Genomic DNA, 13,624 nt, shown 5'->3' with positions numbered 1-13,624 from the left:
GGCCAAGGTTGAGGAAGCCTGTGCTATGAGGTAGAGAGTAAAGAATAATGGTAAATGAAAAAGAAAATAATAATAAGCTTGATTGGCACCTGAGCGTCTAAGGTAAGTGTTGGGAGTTATGTCCCTTTGCCAAGCTTGAAGGGGGTTCCAAGTCCTTTGCCCCACATCGCTCAGACACCCATAGCTGATCGGTCCCTACTAAAGTAGTCAATAACTGTTTCCACCTTTAAAGAGCCTGTCATCCACACGTCTCCTTGTTTCTGCCGACAGGTGGAAGAGAGCAAGCTCATCCGCATCCAGCTTGAACTGGCGCAAGTCAAGGCGGACATTGACAGGAGGATTCATGAGAAGGAGGAGGAGTTTGAAGCCACAAGGTATGGAGCATAGAAGGTGTGCGAGAGGCAGGAAGCGGAAGGTTAAAACTGGGAACAACAAAAACGTGGCAAGAATTACTTGAGAGAGATGAGGTTCTCCCCTTTTTAATCTTTGTTTTAATCCGCACAACCACCCTGCGAGGTAGGTTAGGCTGAGAGACAGTGGCGAGCCCAAAGTCACCTAGTGTGCTGAGTGGGGAATTGAACCTTGGTCTCTCTGTCCCTAGTCCAGCACTCTAGCCACTGCTCCACACTGCCAGCCAGTGAGCATAGCTTCTCATTTTTCAGCTGTTCTGTTTGGAACACTTGTTAACTTATTTGGGATATCAGTGGTTGTGGGATTTTGAGCTTTCCTTGGTTTAGAAAAGTAGCTGATGGTGTGTGTGTGTGTGTGTGTGTGTGTGTGTGTGGTTTTCTTTCTGGTAAACATTTCTGCAGCCTCCCCCACTGCCTGCATTCCCCGATTCGAAAAAGCCCAAATGGGGAGGTAAAAGTTCACGACATCTTCCTCTGGCCTTTTATGAGAGTGCAGGCACCTGGGGAGGCTGCAGAGGGCAGAACACTAGGTGAGGGGGTTTAAAATGAAAGGAAGGAGTCTTGGCAAGTTAACTGCAACAAAAACCCGTATCCCATCCATGAGATTTTCACTGACCATTTCAATCCTCTTTGATAATTTTCAGACGGCATTTCTTTATTCAGTAATGTACAATGACGAAATGCAGGGTAATTTTTTGGCACAGCACAAACGTCATCTTCATGACAATCCAGTGAGGTAGGCTTAGGCAGAGAGGGAGAGAGAGAGAGAGAGAGAGAAAGAGAGGGAGAGAGAGAGAGAGAGAGAGAGAGAGAGAGAGAGAGAGAGAGAGAGAGAGAGACTAGTATAAGATCCCCAAGTGAGCTTCAGGACTCAGAGCGATTGAGACACTAGAAGAAGAAGTCCCAGCAAAGGAAGAATGGGTACAAAAACTTATGGAACATGCAGAAATGGCAAAACTTACTGGAAGAATAATAAATCAAGATAACAAACATTTTTTTAAAATAAAAGAATGGAAATGGTTTATTGAATATTTACAGATAAATTGTAAACAGATAAAACATTAGCAGGATTATTGTAATAACCTGCCGTTTTATAAAAGTATATATTTACAGCAGATAATTAAACGAGCAAGTTAAATGAATTTGGGTATGCAGAAGATATTAAAAAATAAATTTAAGGAACCGCAGAAAGAGGGGGGAGGAAGTCAAATTTTGAAACGTTAAATTGATTGTAAAACTAATGAAAGGTATAAATTTGAAAAGTATAAATAAAAAACTAAGGGGGGGAGGAATTGAGACAAATGGATGCCTTTGTTCTCCTCTGCAGGAAAAACCACCAGCGGGCCATTGAGGCCCTTCAATCCAGCCTGGAGCTGGAGGCGAAAGGCCGTGCTGAGGCGCTCCGTCTGAAAAAGAAGATGGAGACTGACCTGAACGAGATGGAGATCCAGCTGGACCACGCCAACAGGAACAACAGTGAGCTGGTCAAGACGCTGAAGAAACTCCAGCAACAGATCAAGGTGAGAAAAAGATCGTGAGGGAGGGAGGGAGGGAGAAGCCAGGCGGAAGAGAAAATGGCGCCTGGAGGGGATGGTCTTCTGAGGAAAAGCTTTGCAGGTTAACACAAGTTGGAGAAACCCCTGGGTTGCTTGTTCTCCTCAGACAGAGCTGGCAAGGTTGATCTCAAGACCTTCTGTGGTGCTCTTGCTTGTTCTGCCGCTGAGCCAAGGCTCTTGCCCAGTCAAAATGTGAACTGAAACGCCTTTCTTTCCAACACCCTACACTGAGCAATGGCTCTTTTCAGGGCAGATTATGTACAGTTTGGCAGAGTTCAGATTGGAGTGTGGGCAGTCTACAACCAGTGTAGATGAGATGGAGTTCGATAGGCCAACAGCTTGACTCAGCCTAAGGCAACTTCCTAGGTACAGGTTGTAGCTATCCAAGTTCTGAGAGTAGACCCACTGAAATGAGTGGAACTGAGTCAGCCACACCAAACGATGTTGCTGATTTCATTATTTGTAACCCACCCATCTGACCGGGTTGCCCCAGCCACTCTGGGCATAAAAACACAATAAGACATCAAACATTAAAGACTTTCAGACACAGGGCTGCTTTCAGATGTCTTCTAAAAGGTGTATAGTTATTTATCTCCTTGACATCTGATGGGAGGATGTTCCACGGGGTGGGTGCCACTGCTGAGGAGGCCCTGTGCCTGGTTGCCTGTAATTTCACTTCTCACAGTGAGGGAACCACCAGAAGGCCCTCAGAGCTGGACCTCAATGAACGTGCCTAATAATAGATACAGTGCTGCATGTGCCATGTGCAACCCATCTTGTGGATCTGGGGTGGTCCCCAGCCTGACCCTACTGGTTACTTTTCCGCCTTCAGGACCTCCAGATCCAGATGGACGAGGATGCCCGCCAGCATGAAGAGCTCCGGGAACAGTACAACCTCCAAGAGCGCCGCCTCAGCCTTCTCCAAACGGAGCTGGAGGAAGTTCGCACCGGCCTGGAGGGCAGCGAGCGCTCCCGCAAACTGCTCGAGCAGGAGTTGGTGGAGGTCTCCGAGAGGCACAATGAACTCAACGTCCAGGTGGGGACAGAGGACCTGCCTGTCCTGGGTGTAGTTGGCTGACTAGCTGGGCAGTTTGATGTGCAGCATGTTGAACCCGGTGGTGAAACTAAGCAGACGCACACCCTGCTTAGACCAGCCAATGGAGAGCGGTCCATTAGGGCAAATGAGGCAGCGCTGCTTCACTAGTCTGTCTGCCCTTAGCCAGCCCCTAGAAGTCACCGACTGGCTGGACGCAGAGGAATGATGGGAGGAACTGGCTGGGGAACCCTGAAGGGAAGGAGGCTCAGAGCCTGGACAGTGGTGGTGGTGGGATGCCGCCGAGTAGTCAGACTGGGAAGCGGATGTGTCAGAAGCTGAAGAAGTAACAGGGCTTAGTGAGATGGGAGAGTCTGTGGCAGATAGAAGTCCAGAATCAGAGGCAGAAGCTGAAGAAGGAGAGGAGGGAGGCCAAGGGGCAGAGGTGAGCCCAGGTGGTGAAGAGTCATGGGTGTCTCCCCCTCCTGCTGTGAAAAGCTCCCCTCCCTGCTGGTCTCCCAGAACCAGCAGAGGCATGAAGAGGGTGGAGGAGAAATTAGCCTCACACAGGAACAGTCTCAAATTGTTTGGGGGAAAACCCTGAAGATGAGAGGACAGACAGCTGTGGGGAGGTGGGGACTTTCAGTCTCGGCAACTGATTTTATGTCTAAGACCCAACGGGAAGGAGCTGTTTTGCTTGTTAGGCCACACTCTCCGCCAAGTCTGTGAAGATAATGTTTTGGCAAATAAAGAGTTAACTCCAACCTTGAATGGTGTGATTTACTGCCGGCTTACTCTTTGATACTGTCCATCTGCCTTCTTACTCGCCGCCAGTCCAGATGGTGGCACTCCCTGTCGACTTTCTCCTCCTTAGTCGCATTATTGCCCCTTGCAGAACTCAGCAGGGAGGCAGGGACCAAACTAGACTAAGCTGGCTCTGCCTGTCACTGGTTTTGGTGCTACCTCTTGTTGGTCTCCTTGCTTTCTGTCCTATCAGGCCCAGTGGCACCAGCCATCATCACAGGCAACTGTCTCAAAGCATGCAATAAAAAAAGCAGCATTCAGGCATTAGAACAGGCAGTCTGTCTCTGCATTTCTGCAACAACTGAGGCTTACCCCAAACTCTTCTTTTCCCTCTGCAGAACCAAAGCCTGCTGGTGATCAAGAGGAAACTGGAATCTGACCTCCAGCGCATCACTAATGATCACGAGGAGCTCATCAGCGAGTTCCGAACTGCGGACGAAAAAGCAAAGAAGGCAGTGGCTGATGTGAGTTGCATCCCTGCAGAAGAAGGCTCAGTGATAATTATATCCTATTATTTTTATGGTGGCAAATAGAAAGGGATGATCCTTTGTGTATCAATAATGTGAGGTTAAAGGATGAGGAATCTCATACTCTTCGTTCATGTTTGTTTATTTTTTTAATCACACCTCGGTCAACTCCAGGCTATCACTATTTTGCAGAAGGGACTGTGCACCGAAAATTAAGGTTTGCACAATTAAATTGGATTAAAGTGCTCTGGTACAACAATTTAAAAAACAAAACAAAAACCAGGCTATTTGCAGTTAGGAAAGTGATGGGGAAAGTACACAGAGACAATCAAATACAGTAGATAGCATTGCCTCACTTTCCTACAAAGATATCAGGATGCACGCTCAATAAACAGGTTTAGGCCAGCTACTTGCGTTCCATAGCCCTGAGTATCACACAACATTCCCCTTCCTTCTGTTGGGCTGCTCTGAATACATGAGAGGGAGCTGAGTTCTGACGCTTGCTGCTCTTGGTGATTCTAATACTTCTTACCCTCCCCACCCCTTCCAGGCGACCCGCATGGCAGAGGAGCTGCGCCAGGAGCAAGATCACTCCATGCACCTGGAGAGGATTAAGAAGAACCACGAGGTCACCATCAAAGACCTGCAAGTCAAGATGGAGGAAGCTGAGCAAATGGCCCTGAAAGGAGGGAAGCGAACCATCATGAAGCTGGAGACCAAGGTAGGAGGACGCTTCCCCGTTGCCTCTGACCTTGTCCCCAAAATATGCATGTTGCCAGACCAAAGATGCACAGAGAGGTGCTGAATCTTCAGATTAACCCCAGACCTGCAGGGAGCAGAGAACCTTCTTCACCATGAGGGCCACAGAAAAGGCAGTTAAGAGGAGAAATCATTACTTATTTTTTAATTGGCATCCGTCTCAAGAGACAATGGAGGGTGGAGTCCAACCGCTGTGTTAGCAGCACCAAAGCGACCTCCCTGAGGCACAAGCCAGGGCAAGGTGTGTGGAGGTCCTGGGCTTCTCACATGACAAGACCTGGCTGATGTGGTCCAAAGGAAAGCAGAGCAAGGCGTTTGGAAACAGCTTGGCTGCAAGAGTTGCCAGAAGGAGCCATACAATGCACCATTTGTGTGAGGTTACTCCTTAGCTGCTTCTCCTCCTGAATATATCCTGCAAGGCAGCAGAGGTTTAGGATCAGAGTTTTCCTTCTCCTAGATGGGCTGCCTTCCCGGGCTGACAAGTCCCATCTGCCCCTCAGGGAAATCACAGAGGTGAATAGAATGATGTGCAGGAATTGGACAGAGCCAGTGTGGTGCAGTGGTTAAGAGCGGTGGACTCGTAATCTGGTGAACTGGGTTTGATTCCCCGCTCCTCCACATGCAGCTGCTGGGTGACCTTGGGCCAGTCACACTTCTCTGAAGTCTCTCAGCCCCACTCACCTCACAGAGTGTTTGTTGTGGGGGAGGAAGGGAAAGGAGAATGTTAGCCGCTTTGAGAATCCTTAGGGTAGTGATAAAGTGGGATATCAAATCCAAACTCTTCTTCTTCAGAGAGAGGTTTCTCTCTCTCTCTCTTTCTCTCTCTCTCTCTCTCTCTCTCTCTCTCTCTCTCATATAATGCTAGAACTCATGGTCACCCAGTGAATTCAGTATAAGACATTGTCTTAGGTCCTTTGGGAAGGGCTGTAGCTCTGTGGTAGGAAATCCTTTTTGCCCGCTGGCAGTTCCAGGTTCAGCCCCTTGCCCAAAACCCTGGACAGCTGCTGCCAGTCAGTGTAGACAGTCCCGAGCGAGAGGGACCAAGGATCTGGCTCAGTTTAAGGTAGCTTTCTACATTTCCACGGCCTCAATCTCCCCCACCCCCTTTTCCAGATCAAGGAGCTGGAAACAGAGCTGGATTCGGAGCAGAAGCGCCACGTGGAGACGATGAAAATCGTGCACAAGAACGAGCGTCGCCTGAAGGAGCTGGTCTTCCAAACGGAGGAGGACCACAAGACCAACCAGCGCTTGCAGGAGCTGGTGGAGAAGCTGCAGAGCAAGATGAAGACCTACAAGAGGCAGATCGAGGAAGCTGTATGTACCAGGGGTGGTCTTGAGCATCATTTCTCTCTTCCCCTGCCTCCTCCCTTGACAGGCACATTGACTAGGGGTTGGGGAATCGCAGGGGCTTCCAAACTTCCTTTTTAGCCACGGGGCTGAGGCGGGGGAAACCCGAGCTTCCCCCGACCCCAGCCCCCAGAACAGGCTGCTATCCGCAAGTCTTCGGAGCCCAGCGGGAACTCCCGCCGCGCTCAGAAGGCTTGCGGATAGCTGCCTGAAGCCCGGGGAGCGCAGCGGGAGTTGGCGCTGCACTCCCCGGACTTCAGGCTGCAGGCTGCTATCCGCAAGCCTTTGGAGCGCTCCCAAGGCTTGTGGATAGCTGCCTGAAGCCTGGAGAGCGAGAGGGGTCAGTGCGCACCGACCCCTCTCGCTCTCCAGGCTTCAGCGAAAGCCTGCATTCACTCCACAGGACGCACACACATTTCCCCTTCATTTTTGGAGGGGAAAAAGTGTGTCCCATAGAGCGAAAAATACGGTATTTTTAATCGCTCCTTTCGTTTCTTGTGTTCTGCTCTATTGCACTGCAGTCTAAATTCCATGGAATTCAAATTGGAATGCGATAAAAATCAACGCGTAAGGAATAAAAGAAGCCCTTTTATTTGAGAGGGCCATCAGGCTTGCTTAAAGGGTGCATGATGTGCAGATGTGACGTCGCTGCCACTTGCCGCCATCTGCCACCTCACTCTGCTTAACATCAGGGATCCCAGTGTACTCTAGGAACAATGCATTTCGGCTTCGGTCACATCTACAACACACATTTTAAAGCACATTTAAAACACAAGTCTCCCCCCACAGAATCCTGGGAACTGTAGAGTGCTGAGAAGTGCAGCTCTGTGTGGCTACAAACTACAGTTCCCAGGATTCTTTGGGCGGGGAGCCACAACTGTCAGGAGTTCCAGCTTGGCCCTGCAACTTTGGGTGCCAGAGACCGTGGGTGCCATGCAGCGTGCATGGCCCTGGCACTGAAATTTGTGGGCGCCTGGCCCCTTCATGGGGAATTTTGTGGGTGCTTGGGCACCCAGGGCCTCAAGGAGTTGGCACCTAGGATGACTGTTAAAAGTGGTACAACCAGTGGAATATTGTTACCGATGGATAGCAACCCGTGAAGCACTCCGGAGTCACCCCTTGTTCCATGTAAAGCTTTTATTTCAGTTGCAGTCTATCTCATCCTAATTCACACTACAATTCCCATCATACCTGACCATTGGTCCTGCTAGCTAGGGATGATGGGAGTTGTAGTCCCAAAAATAGCTGGTGACTCAAGTTTGAGAAACACTGCTTTAAACCTATTAGCCATCTCCCCGTTGCTTGTGAGGCTGACTCACACCTCAGACCTCGCGAGTCAGCATTTCCACTTAACGCAGAGTCGATACTCGCAACACTCCCAACAGCTATGAATGTGAAAGTGGTAGAAATGTGCAAAAATATATGGCGCGGATGTGTTCCTGCTATGAGACGTTTGGGGAAACAGTTAAATGCAGGCATGCATCCGCTCCCAGCAACTGGCCGCCCAGTACAAAACAACCAAACTCTTTCTCCCTACTTCAACTCCCTATAGGAAGAACAGGCTAACCAGAGTCTGGCGAGGTACCGGAAGACTGTGCATGAGTTGGACGATGCCGAAGAGAGGGCTGGGATGGCCGAGTCGGCCCTGAACAAACTACGCACGAGGCACAGAGTCTCAGCTGGCAAAGCATTCACCTCTGTAGAAATCATCCAGGTGGCCAAGTCCTCCAGCTCCTCCAAGTCAACAGCTGAGGAATAGCTCCCGTCTCTTTGAACCTGCAGCTGGTAGGTGTGCTATTTCTGCCCTGGTTTTTAAGTGATCTTGGAGTGGCTCCCTTTAACCTTGGTGAAATATACTTGGAGTCCTGTAGTGATTTCATGCTCTTTATTGTGGCTTGTAAAACAGTGATTGAATTGCCCCCCAAAACTCAGGCTTTTATATACATTATTTACACAACGAGTCCCATCTGATTGGCTGATTCTGCTTCCCTCCTGGAGCCTGATTGGTCTTTTCCTGCAAGCCAATCAGTTGTTGCATTCTAGGATCCTACTTGCCTATTGTTCTAGGATCCAAGCTTAGTACACAACACTAGGGCTGGCTACTTTTTGGGGGGGACGGGGCTCAAGGTCCCTCTTGGCTAACCCTCTGTGGAAGTGGTGGGTGTGGCAGAAATAGGTGTGACCCCCCATCTTCTCTCACCCCCAGTCTTACATGGGCTTTCATGCTCAGTTCAACTCCTTCTCAGATGATCTGCACAGATCAACTGAGCAGGAGGATCATTAGGAACACAAGAAGAGGCTTATCTAGTCCAGCATCCTGTTCTCCCCGTGGCCAATCGGATTATTATTATTTATTAAATTTGTATCCCGCCCTATACCCGCAGGTCTCAGGGCAGCTGCAACATCAAATCACAATATAAAAACACAAAACACATTATAAAAACAGAAAACAACCCAATAAACCCCTCCCCAACACATTTTGAAAGGGCACTGCTCTGCTTTGACTGCATTACCCTCCAACATTTCTCCGGTGAAAATATGGATGTCCCATTCCATAATGATGATTCTACTATTTATACCCCTCACATCTTATTGAGTTGCCCCAGCCACTCCGGGCAGCTTCTAACATATATAAAAACACAATAAAACATTAAACATTTTTTTAAAACTTCCCTATTCAGGATTGCCTTCAGATGGCCCGGGGGTCACATAACTCCATACCCACCAATGTTTCTCCAATGAACATAGGGGCATCCTAAGGAAAAGAAGGACATCCTGGGATCAAATCAGAAACTGGGCTAGTTTCTCTAAATCAGGGATGTCCCTGGAAAATAGGGACACTTGGAGGGTATGTGACTGTCCATGAATCAGGATCTTTTTCTGTATTCATAGATCACCAAAGAATTGTAGAGTTGGAAGGGACCACAGGGGTCATCTAGTTAAATCCCTTATTCCACTGGCTCTTGTTTGTTTGCCCCTTCCCTGTTTGCCCTTCTGCTCTCCTTCCGTATCCTTTTGCAACTGACGTTGTCCCAACTGTGCTTAACTTTGCAGGCGGATCGACAAAGCGTCTCCATGCAGCTGCCTCTTCCAAGATGGCTTCCCTAGTGAGGACTGGAGCAGCTTAAGGCAATGGAAAAGACACCCGCAGAGAAAAAGACAGAGGGGAAGTTGGAAGTGAAGAGAATGGGGAGAAATGGGGGTTAGCAAAGCATCCGCCATATACAGAAGCTTGAAACCCCATCTCTTCTCCCAGAGCATATTTTCTTTACCAAGAAGGTTATATTGATATGTTTTCTGAGTTGGAACGAGTCTGTTCTCCAGGCACCCTGCTTGCATTTTCATGTCAAGGACGGAAAATGTTACGAAGGCGAGGCCTCAGCTGTCTCCTGCAAAATAGTCCTGAATGCATAGTCTTAATAAAGCTTAATCCCATAGAAAACAACCTTGGTGAGCTCTTATTCTTTCTTTCCACGGCTGTGCATGGATATGTTGGTTTAGCAACGATTTTGAAGAGAGGAACTGTTTGCTTTGCTTGATTTGTATCCCGCCCTTTAAATAAACGCTCAGGGCAGCTTACAATACAAAATAAAGGGTGCATCAAATACTTAAATAAAATACTTAAAAATACTACAGATAAGGGGAACCTCTGGCCCTCCAGACGCTGTGGAACTACAACTCCCATCAGTCCAGCAAGGCAGGGATGAAGGGAGTTATAGCTCAGAAAGATCTGGAAGGCCAGAGGTTCCCCATGCAGTGGTACCTTGGTTTTTCGAGTGTAGTCTGTTCCAGAAGACCGTTTGACTGCTGGAACGTTCGAAAACCAAGGCGCAAAGGGTGGTATGAAGAAAACAGAAAAAAATTAACATGTACATGCATGGAAGCCGTTCGACTTCTGGGGCGTATTCGAAAATGGAAGCATTTACTTCGGGGCTTTCGGTGTTCAAAAACCAAAACATTCGGGTTCCAGGGCGTACGAAAACTGAGGTACCACTGTACCTGCTTCACATGTCTATTCAGAAAGAAGTCAGTGTGAGATAAATACAGCTATGCGGGTTTTCTGAGAATGAGAACATTTTCTGGGAGGGGAAATGCTATCCAAATTAGGGTGATATGCCGAGGGTAAGTTGTTTTCAGGGTTCTTCCCCTTGATACTATATATAGCACCACAGACTCTCCCTGCTCACTAGGCCCTTCAACTTCTTACACCTCCTCCCTGTCCTTCTCCCACGCATTGTCCCACCGCCATTCCCAGGGCTCTGAATTTTCTTCCTCTGGGGGTTCCCCAGCTAGTCCCCCCCACCATTTCTCTGCACCCAACCAATCCACGACACCATTTATCTTTTCCACGCTTCATTCCAGCAACCTCTCCCCTGTTCTTAGAGAAACAAAGCTAAGTGGGAAAGTTGAGAGGTTACCATAAAATATTTCTGGCCAGCTAAGATTTACTGCATTATATATTCCTGCTTGGGGTGAGTAGAGGAGATACCACTCCGAAGTGTTTCACTTTCCCCACAAACAAAGACCTCTTGGAAAATAATACTGTATTCACATGGCACTGTGTTCCGTTCATGCATTTTTTAGCTGCCCTAGTTGCAAAGCTTTTAATCTGTAAAAACCTTTAAAAAACAACCCTTCTGCCACAAATCAATGCAGAAACAGGGCAGTCATTCATGCTCTCACCTAGTGTACTATCGATGCCCAATTTTGCAGATTTATCTGGAGAATTAAAGATGGCCATCCTTATGTGCACTTGCTTAGGAGCAGGGATGGGCACTAAAAACAAAGGCTTTTATTAAATTCAGTACTTCTTGCACCCAATGAAATGTATGTAAGACAGCACAATTCTGTATGCAGGAGTAAGCTCTGAAATTCAGTTGGACTTGCTCCCAAGCAAGGGTGTATAAGATCTGAAAACTCTTCTTTAGTGATCACTCGTAGCTGAGTAAGGTTGTCTTCCATAAACACGGTTTTAACAATGTGACTGTGGAGGCTAATTCTGGATCCACACATCCGTCCACAGTGGGGACATTGATTTCCAGGCAGGAGTTGATCACGGTGTGGATTTGCCAAGCGTGCCTTCCTCTTAGCACGTTTCTGTCGGAATGGGGAGGGGGGTTCAAAAGGCCAGCTGGCTCAGCCCCAGCTGGAGCATCTCCCCTCAGCCTTGCCGCTGTGGAGATTCATCGACCTCTGCTCCAATGTGCATCAGCAACTCAAGCTTGCAGACTTGAGCGCACTTTACTCAGCACTGTAAACTGCACAACAGAAGAGGCTTGAGGCTGTAGACACATACTAAACTATGCATTTATTATACATAAATCAGGACAAAGAAACATGTCATCTCTCCTTGCCGTCTTCTCGGAGTGAGACTAAAAGCAAAAGCAATACAGAGCGGATGTTCCGCTCACGCCAGCAATCTGTGCTGGAATGTAAACAGACATGTGACACACAACAATCCCATGTCTGCAGCAAAGGGTGGAATGGAATTCCCAACAGTTTCTCCCTTGCGTCTTGAGTTTGAGTGTCTTCAAAGCCCGTGACACCTTTGGTAAAGGCTGTTCTCCAACTGGAGTGCTTGCAGGCAAGTGTTTCCCAATTGTTGGTGTTTATACTACATTAAAAAACAATTGCCTTGTTTAAACCTCTTTTGTTGACCACCAGCATTACACTTTCCATTTTTAAGTTTGGAATAGAGTAGTTGCTTTGAAAGACGATAATCAGGCATCCGCACAACGTGACCAGTCCAATGAAGTTGATGTTGAAGAATCATTGCTTCAACATTGGTGATCTTGTTTCTTCCAGTACACTGGTTCGCCTGTCTTCCCAAGTGATGTGTAATTTTTTTGGGAGACAACATTGATGGAATCTTTCAAGGAGCTGGAGATAGCATTTATAAGTGGTCCATGTTTCACAAGCATACCGTAAGGTTGGTAGTACAATAGCTTTGTAAACAAGCATTTTGGTTTCCCTGTGAAATGTCCAGAGTTCTATGAGAAACACGACTAGAGCCAATGGATGGCAGGGAAGTAGGAGAAACCTCTGAACTGTCAGAGCCGTTCAACAGTAGAACAGTCTGCCTTGGCTCCTCCTGTGCTTAAGCAGGGGGTCAGGTGGCCATCTGGTCAAGGACACCATTGAGATATCCTTGAACTGATCAAGAGACTGGATCGATCAACAAGATCTCAGCCTTGCAACACAGCCCCTTTGCAGGTTTACTCCAAGTCCCACTGAACTGAATGCAAAGGTTCATCCTATGTCCTGCCGTGTTCAATGAGGCCCCCAGAAAAGTGGGCATGAGATTATCGTGCGTTGACCCAAGGGTCATCTAGTCCAACCTCTGCAATGCAGGAATCTCAACTAGATTATACATGACACGTATGAGAACTGAGATGAGATACATTCCTCTCCTTCAGGCAGCCACACCACCCATTTTGCACCCAACTGGGACTGAGCCAACCAGCCTCTTTGTCAACCCCCCCATCCCTTTTCTGCACTTTAGCAAAAACTCTCTCCTCTGCTTTTTTCTTTTATTTATGTCACAATTTGTTTGCGGGGGGGGGGGGACTCAGAAGAAGTATAGAATTATTACTAAAAAGTTTACAACCATTTTTCAAAATGTACAAAGTGTAAATAATAATAATAATAATAATAATAATAATAATAATAATATTTCTACCCCGCCCATCTGGGTTTTCCCAGTCACTCTGGGAGGTTTACAGTATAAATAAAACATAGTAAAACAATAAAACAGTAAAAAACAAATTAAAACACCTACAAACTTTCTGAACTACTAGATAGGCTTATCTAAACAAGAATGTTTTCAGCAGGCACCGAAAAAAATACAGTGAAGGCTCTGATATCAAGAGGCAGGGAGTTCCACAGCGTCGATGCTGCCACGCTAGACAATCGAGCTCTTCCACGTGCGGAGCGGGTGTAATATGGCACCTGCCTGCGCAAGCGCACTACGAGGAAGCGCTTTCCGAACCACCTACTCTTATCTGCGCAGTCGCAGTGAAAGACCCGCCTCTTCAAGGGAGCCGGCTTGCTTGCTTGACTTGCTTGGTTGCCTCTTTCCCACGGCAGCGCCTAAGCGCAGGCGCAGTAAGCGAATGCAGCCCGGGCTTCCAACCTTGTCCGAACCCAACACTCGGCGCAGGCGGCGTGAGCGAGCGTGGCCGCTCCGTCGACCGTTGGTGACGCATGCGCCTTGCGAGAGAGGCGCTCCGGGAGCGCGTTGCGCAGGCG

The 13,624-nt window shown here is 47.9% G+C and overlaps 1 protein-coding gene across 1 annotated transcript in view; it reads left to right on the top strand.

Annotated features, from left to right (window-relative positions):
• Positions 1-9,821, top strand: part of LOC128401536 (myosin-16) — a 69,189-nt gene extending 59,368 nt beyond the window's left edge. Inside the window, exons 37-44 of the mRNA XM_053364701.1 lie at positions 271-374; positions 1,738-1,930; positions 2,799-3,002; positions 4,142-4,267; positions 4,821-4,991; positions 6,143-6,343; positions 7,929-8,161; positions 9,431-9,821. Coding sequence (XP_053220676.1) covers positions 271-374; positions 1,738-1,930; positions 2,799-3,002; positions 4,142-4,267; positions 4,821-4,991; positions 6,143-6,343; positions 7,929-8,135 — 1,206 coding nt within the window. The 3' untranslated portion in view covers positions 8,136-8,161; positions 9,431-9,821. The remainder of the gene's footprint in view (positions 1-270; positions 375-1,737; positions 1,931-2,798; positions 3,003-4,141; positions 4,268-4,820; positions 4,992-6,142; positions 6,344-7,928; positions 8,162-9,430) is intronic.
• Positions 9,822-13,624: the final 3,803 nt, after the last annotated feature.

This window comes from Podarcis raffonei, chromosome 14 (assembly GCF_027172205.1).
Source record: "Podarcis raffonei isolate rPodRaf1 chromosome 14, rPodRaf1.pri, whole genome shotgun sequence".
NCBI lineage: Eukaryota > Metazoa > Chordata > Lepidosauria > Squamata > Lacertidae > Podarcis > Podarcis raffonei.
This window is presented reverse-complemented; position numbering and strand designations above follow the sequence as displayed.